At 35.3% G+C, this 8,196-nt stretch overlaps 1 protein-coding gene across 1 annotated transcript; it reads right to left on the reverse strand.

Moving 5' to 3' along the window:
- Window positions 1-7,171: 7,171 nt before the first annotated feature.
- Window positions 7,172-7,656, reverse strand: LOC102862082 (40S ribosomal protein S12-like). The gene has a single exon (XM_006882725.1). It carries the CDS (start codon window positions 7,578-7,580, stop codon window positions 7,182-7,184), a length of 399 nt encoding a protein of 132 aa, XP_006882787.1. The 5' UTR covers window positions 7,581-7,656; the 3' UTR covers window positions 7,172-7,181.
- Between the last annotated feature and the right edge of the window lie 540 nt (window positions 7,657-8,196).

The raw sequence follows: 8,196 nt of genomic DNA on the forward strand, positions 1-8,196 counted from the left end.
GATTAGCACAGGACAGAGCAGAGTTTAGGGCTGTTGTACATAGGGTAGTTATGAGTCGCAAGCGACTCGATGGCACCTAACAACAACAACATATTACTAACTTTATAATAACAAAGTAATAAGCAATTAAACAATATTAAAAAATACAACAAATTCTAAAGTCAGCAGCATTTCAAATGAATATGGTAGGAATCTATGACACTCTTTCTCTAAGAAAGAATCTGGTGACATAGTGACATGACATGACATGACATGACATGCTACTAAGCAAAATGCCAGTGGTCCCAAACCACTCACCAAGAATAAGATGAGTAGTCTCTTCCTATAAAATTTACAGCCTGGGAAAGTTGATGGAGGCTTATTGTTATTCCTATGATTATGTGCCATCGAGTTGGCAATGCCTCATTATGACCCTATGTGTACATTAACTCTGAACTCTGCCCTATTCTGTGCCAGTCTAACATCTCTGACAGACTTACTCCCACTTTTCCAGACACTTAGTCAACCCATCTTTTCCCAGGTCTTCCTCTCCTGGGCTGTCCCTCTACTCTTCCAAGCATAATGTCCCTGTCCAAGAACTGGTCCCTCCTTTACACGAGCCCAAAGTATGTGAGATGGAGTTTCATAATCCTTGTCTCCAGGAAAAAGCATGGGTTCACCCTCTCTAAGATGGACCTGTTTGTTCTGGCCGTCGAGTGTATATTCAACACTCTTTTCCAGCACCACAACTCAAAGGTATCAATCCTTCTTTTATCATCATTAGTCATTGTCCAGCTCTCTGAAGCATAGCAAGTTATCGTAAAGACTATGGCCTGGATCAGGTGCACCTTAGTCTCTAGACTGACATTGTTGCTTTTCAGTAATCTAGAGAGATCCCAGACAGTAGACTTTCCAATGCAATAAGTCTTTTGATTTCCTGACTGGTGGTCCCAAGAGTGTTGATTGTGGAATCAAGCAAGCTGAAGTTGTTAACAATCTCAATCTCTTCTCTATAATGAAGTTACCATTTGGCTAAGTGGTGAGAATCTTTGGTTTCTTGATGTTGAGCTTCAATACGTATTGAAAGCTGCAGCCTTTGACCTTCTGCAGCAAATGTGTCATGTCCTCCTTAGTTTCAGCAAGCAAAATTATGTCATCTGCATAATACAGGCTGTTAATAAGTCTTGCCAATCCTGTTGCCACAATCCATAAAGTACAGCTTCCTGAATGATTTGTTCAGCATACAGATTGAAAAGGTATGGAAATAGAATGCATCCTTGATAAACATCTTTCTTGATCCTGAAAAATGCAGTGTGTCTTTGCTCTGTTCTGACTACTGCCTCCTGGTCCAAATATATGGTTAACATAATAAGCACAGTCAAGTGTTCTGGGATTTCCATTATTGTCAAAGCCAGCCACAGTTTGTTGTTATCCACATAGTCAAACGCCTTTGCATAGTCCATTAAACACAAATAGATATTCCTCTCATACTCTGCTTTTGGCCAAGATCTGTCAAACATTGGCTTATGAAGTTGGAATTGATTTGATTGCATTTACTTTGAGTTTTTCTCTAAAAATGAAAAATAGTGTCAAACATATGGATTATATTTTCAAGTTGTGCAACTCTTCTTGCCTTTATCAAATTATTCACAAAATGCAGTATCCCTATAAAAAAATATTCCCTTCTTCATGTTACTCTTGCTAATCATCAATTATGTTTGGTATCTATACACATACTTGTTTCATTTAAGTGAGACAATACAGTATTTTTCCTTTGGATATGGATTTTTTTTCTTCTAGTGTAATATTTTCAAAGTTCACACATATTATGGCATGTGTCAGAACTTTACTTCTCTTTATATTGAAGTAATACTGTATTTATGTTGGTACTAAAATTTGTTAATCCATTTACCTACTGATAGATACTTCAGTTGTTTACATTTATTGGCCATTGTGAGAAGTACTGCTGTGAGGACCAGGGTGAAGGCTTCTGCTTACATTTCTGCCTTACCTTTTGGGTACAGAATGGTTGCATATTTATTTATATATTTATATATATATCTATATATCTATAGATATCTATAGATATATATATATGACATCAAGCTATAGAAACCATCACTGCAAACCTAGAAGGCAGCAAATGGAACCAATTTGAGTTATCATTCTAGAATTACATTCCTATTAAGTGATGCTTGAGTTAATTCTTCTATGCATTGCAGCAATTTATCAAATAATAGCAAAAAAAGAAAAATTGGTTAATAGAAAACAACTAGAAGAACTAATTTGGAATTCTCTTTTTTTTTTATGTATATCTGCTAAATTCTCTTCCAGTTTCTCAACTAAAGAAAAATAATTATTCAAGAAAAATAATGCAGTCAAGAGGTAAAAGTCTTCTTTACCACATGGCTTTCATGAATTTGACATTTGGGATTCTGTACTAACAGTTCTGAGAACTTTTAAAGATTTCTGTTTCGCTATCTACATTAAGTTGTCTAAAGATCTTTGTGTGAAGAAACTATAAAAGCCAACAAACTTCCTATGTTAATCTCTAGATTGCTGCCAACAATTTTGATCTCCAAAAGTCCTGCTATAATCCTTCCTCATGAAAATTTCGGGAACCTGGTGCAGGAGACTGAATCATTGTCAGAACTCTAGAGAACAATACACATTCAAATCAGCTTGGTTTGCCATATTTTCGTAGGATACTGCTATTTCCAACTCAGGTAAAAAAATAACACGGTCAAAGACTGGTTGCTATACATCACTTCTATGGTCCTTGTCAATAATGGGAATGATTGGACTGTTTTGAACTAGTTCCAAGCCATGTAAAAAAAAACAAAAACAAACAAACAACAAACAAAACAAAAACAAAAAAGAAAAAGAAAAACAGTTAAGAGTTTGAAGTTAGGACACATGTTGTAGCATTCAGTCACAGAAAGCTCCATTCTAAGATTTAAGAAACAAACTCTACTAATAATTAAATGTTATCCACATCTTTTTCCCAAGATTCACTGAAGGAGACTTTCTCTAGAAATTCACTAGTTCAGAGAATGGCCAGAGTTAAGAATTATTAAATTTTCTCTAGACCCAAATATTAGCTAATAATTAGAAGCTGCCCTGCAATCCCAAAGGCAGGTGGTGCAAAGCCGCCAGCTGCTCTGTAGGGGAAGGATGGGCAATCTCATATGATCGACTCTGAAAACCTGCTGGAGGGTCGGTTATAGATTGGCTCCAAGGATATACAACAACACAAACCAAAAGAACACTGTTGTTGTTGTTGTTGTTATGTGCCGTCGAGTCGTTTACCACATTTATACTGTCCTTGGATTCTGGATTTAAAGTAAAATGCAAGCATGTATTAACACTTACTTGTCAAAAATAGGAGTATCCTAAATCTTATACATTTTATAAAGTTTTCCTGACAGATGATTTTCTACTTCTCTTATTGTTACTCAAAATTCAACCTATAAACCATGTCTTTGAATCATAAAAAAGTTAAGCATACAATTGTTTTTATTTCCCTATAAATATAATCAACTGTAACACTCTGACTGTGATCGTTTAAAAATTCTTTACTTTCAGTTTCATGTCTCTAAGATTTGAGTAAACAAATTCTCAGAACAAGAGAGAAACAGGAAAACATGCCCTTTTCTATCTCTGGAGCTTATTACATGTTATAAGCAAAGATCTACATTATGCTCTATCTAAGAACTTATCCAGATCAAAATGATTTATTCTGAGGAACTGCTTTAGATGTTTTAGTGTAAGTGGTGTGGTTAATCTTTGGCTGTTTAGCTGCCTTTTTTTTTCTTTCTTTCTTTCTTTTTTTTTCTATGTCCTATTGTTCAAACATCATAATAGTAGCAAATAAGCAAGGAGTTAGAAAGCTAAACTCAGCCCTGGAGAGAAAATATGCATAGTAGAAGTACTATAGAGATAGAAGATCCACACAACAGGGAAAAGTAACATGTTTTATTTCTTGTTAATACTTATCTTCTTCAATTAGAGTAGATCTTTGCTATGTTTAAACATCCTTATTTAAGATCCAATAAGTCTGTCATTGTTTACAGTCATTTGGTCAAGAAGAATCCAAATTTCCCATATTTTAGAGACAACCATATACAAATTGCAAGTCACGTTAAAATAAATGTTATGAAACATACAGTATCATTAGGCATAATGCAAGATGACTTGGCTTTATGCTATTTAGAATAAAGCATATCTTGTTTGGTTTATTTCAATGCTATTTTTCTCGCAAAATCATTGGCTTGTTCTTCCACTCAAAGTCCAAAGTTCCCTTTTTGACAGTTAGGATATGCTCCTCTCCTTGGAATTTTATCAAGCAGTTGCCTTCCGCACAAGGTCTTAGGAGCATGGTGCTGGATACATAATGTGATTAATGGCTCCTGATCCATTAGCCTTTGGGACCATTTGGCTCTTCACCATCATGGATCACTGTGCTGCTCCTGACCCTACCTGCCCTGATGCTTATCCTCATAAATTCAGCTTATCCCTTCATTTTCCTGTGTAAGCTAATTCAAATATAAATAGCAGTTAACTAAATGAACTCTTACACACATATATTATCACATCCTTCATGTCTCCTAATATTTTGGGTTATGGCTCAGAAAGGAGGCCCCTTGAAATCCTAATTTGAGGGATTATATTTTTATAATGATTTGAAGTCTTAAAAGAACAAATCATTAAAATTAACAAATGTGGTTGAATTTGGAATTCTTTTCAAAAAAATATTCTATTATTTCACCCTTAGCATAGAAAATAGGGTCACTATCTCAAAGGTCACTGGAGAGGAAGTGATTTCAGATTCTGGTAATCAGAGTCCATATATCTCCACATTTACACAGTGAAAGTATCTGAGGAAAAGTTAATGTAAGAATAAACTTTCTCAGACTAAAGTGAAACATCCGTAAGAGCTCTTAAAGTTTAGAGAAATAATTTGTTGTTCACACTTAGGTGTTTTGCATCAGAGTCGGGCAATGACCAAAGAAGACGGAAGAGGAATCAATGCCTTTGAACTGTGGGGAAAAGTATTGAATATACCATGGACCACCAAGAAAACAAACAGATCTGTCTTAGAGAGGGTGTAAGGCAAGCTGTTATTTGGAGGAAAGGATTTTGAAGATCTTTCTTACATACTTTGAGTATGCTGCCAGGAGGGACTGGTCCTTGAAGAAAAATACCATGCTTGGAAGGGTGTAGGGACAGGAGAGGAATAACCTGGATGAGATGAATTGAGGCATTAACTGTAGTAATGGTGGTAGGTGTGTCAGAGACAGTGAGATTGACCCAAGATAGAGCAGGGTTCAGAGTTATTGTGCATAGAGTTTCTATGAGTCATAGACAATTCAATGGCACATAGCAACAACAATAATTTGTTATTATTGTTGGAGATTTTTCTTGACTGTGCTTAAGAAATTTACCTTAGTACTAATTCTTGATAATGTTTTAAAAGACAAATAGGTAAATCATAGATTATATTAAACAAAATGTACAAACATTGTATATGTTTGATTGCATGCAACCCAATAAAATATGTAAAAAAAATTATCTTATACAAGGACGGTGTGAGTGATTGATGCCTGTTGACTTGTACCCTACGACTTTATGTGACATATCATATAATATTTCTGCCCTTATAATGTCCTTCACATAGTCCTTGTTGACAATATATTGTGTAGTTATTGTTTTGTAGGTAGCCTAAAGTATATTTCAAATCATCGAAGCCCTGTGGATATAATAGAACTTCCCATTTTCAATACTACACGTTCTTTCCTAAAGAAGAGCTAGTATGTTCCAACTGCCAGGCTTGGGTTAGCAAATAAATGCTTACAGTTATGCCATCAGGACCCATTTTATAGTATGACAAATTGCATCAAAACTTGAAATTTTATTTAAAGTTCTAGCACTCATTATTTTTCTATTCCTAAAGATAGTTTTCCTTACTGATTGGACTATGACTAATCTTTGCAACAGAAAATAGTGGCATTTGTTCTCTGGAAAACTTAGCATTGATGACAATCAGATGAAATAATTTATATGAGTATATTTAAAACACTAAAATTGTATCCAGGATATAATGAGATGATAGTAATATTTAGTTACTGGTGTTATGGAAAAGCAAGTTCAATGTAATTAAGAATGTAATTAAAGTCAAATACTACCGATGCTGTTGTTAGATAGGTGGTGTCAAGTCTTCTACAACTCAAAGCAACCCTATGAACAACTTATCAGAACTTTGTCCATTCCTGTGCCATCTTCATTCTCTTCATCACGTTCAATCTCATTGCTGTTCTCTCTGTGTCAGCCCATCTAGTTGAAAATATTCCTGTGATGTGATGACTCTCTACTTTTCTCATCATAATGGCTTTTTCTAAGGACTGGTCCCTCCTGACAATTTTCCCAGAGTACATGAGACAAATCTTGATCAACTTTGCCTGGTTGCACTTGCACCATGTTTGTACTTCCTTCAAGACATACTTGTTTGATCTTTTGGCAGTTGGTGGGATATTTGATATTCTCTATCTACAACACAATCCAAAAACATTGATTCTTCTATAGTCTTCCTTATTCATTGTCCAACTTTCAGATATACAGGGCATGATTGAAAATGTCAAGTCTCAGATCAGGTGCACCTTATTATTTAAACTGACATCCTTGCTTTTTTTTTACCTGTTGAAGGAGTCCTGGACAGTATATTTTCCCAGCACAACATGACTTTTGTTTTTTTAATAGCTGCTTCTATGAATCTTGATTCTTATCCAAGCGAGATTAAATTGTAGTGACAACTTTAATCTTTTTATCTGTTTCTCATGATGATGTCAAATGGTTCGGTGGTAAAAAATTTTATTATCATAATGTTGACTTGTATTTCATATTAAAGGCTGATTTTTCAGAGTAAGTGCTTCAAGTCTTCACTTTCTGCAAGCAAGATTGTGTCATCTCCATAAAAAAGTTGTCAGTGAATTTTCCTTCAATCTAGGTGCCACATTCTTTTTCATATAGTCTAACTTCTCAAATAATTGCTTACCATACAGATTGAATAGGTATAGGGAAGAATACAAGTCTGATGCACAACTTTTACAATTTTAAACCACACAGTCTTCTTTTGTTCTGTTTAGATAATATCTTCTTGTTCTATGTTTAGATTTTTTTTTAATATGCCAAGTTCTTTATTGGTTTCATTTCTTGCATTTGAAATACTCTTCAACGACATCCTTGGCCTGTGATTCTTTGCCATAGTCCTTAACGACTACAGAACTGCAGCCTACTACTTTGCGGGGCTTTCCTTCTCGGTCAATTTTGCAGAGGCCTACCCACTCCCCTAGTTTCTTATTATCATCAACCTTTATCAGGTTGATTTGGTGTTCAGCACAAAGGGCCTCTACTAACTTGACACACATGGGCTTATTACAGTTGGATGCAAGCACACATAGATGGGCTTGGCGCTTGTCTAAGGCTTTGGCAGCTTCGCGGATTCCACGTGCTAGGCCATCGTGGATGAGGGCAGTCTTTAGCACCTCTTGTAAAGCGGTATTAACGTCCATTACACCTCCAGCAGCAATGCCTTCCTCGGCCATGGCGGTGGGTTACGGGTGGAGCGGAATCTTGAATGCACCCGGGCCTCCGCCTCCGCACAACTTGGTGGCGATAGGGGAAAAGCCTATGTTTAGATTTTGAATGAGCATAATTAAAGACAATGGTCTTCCTATTCTTTCCAATGTTAACTATAATTTGCTATGATCCTCACACATCACATGCCATTACATAATCAACAAAACTCACGTATCATTTTTTAATTTGCCAAGGTTCATCTGTTATCAATAAAGATGTTGTTGTTGTGTTATTGATTGCCATCAAGTCGAGCATGACTCATAGCGACCCTATGAAGAAAAGATCTGAAGCTTTTATATAACTATCATTTCTCAAAGTCCGTAGAGTTTCCAGAGGCATGTTGTTTAGGAAGTGGATGACATTCATAGATCTCATAAAATGTCATATTCTGAATTCGTTTTTAATTTCTGGTGGATTTTTTGTCACCATAATAGTTTTCAGAATTTTCTTATAATCTTTACAAAAAATTTACTTGTATGTCATATTAATAATCTATTTTATTATTTCATTTTCATGAAAATTTACAAAGATACTTATTTCACTCATTAAGTCACGAATATAATTTTATAGTCATCAGAACAG

The sequence above is a fragment of the Elephantulus edwardii genome, unplaced genomic scaffold (genome assembly GCF_000299155.1).
Source record: "Elephantulus edwardii isolate Elephantulus edwardi_28Jun2011 unplaced genomic scaffold, EleEdw1.0 scaffold00023, whole genome shotgun sequence".
Lineage (NCBI taxonomy): Eukaryota > Metazoa > Chordata > Mammalia > Macroscelidea > Macroscelididae > Elephantulus > Elephantulus edwardii.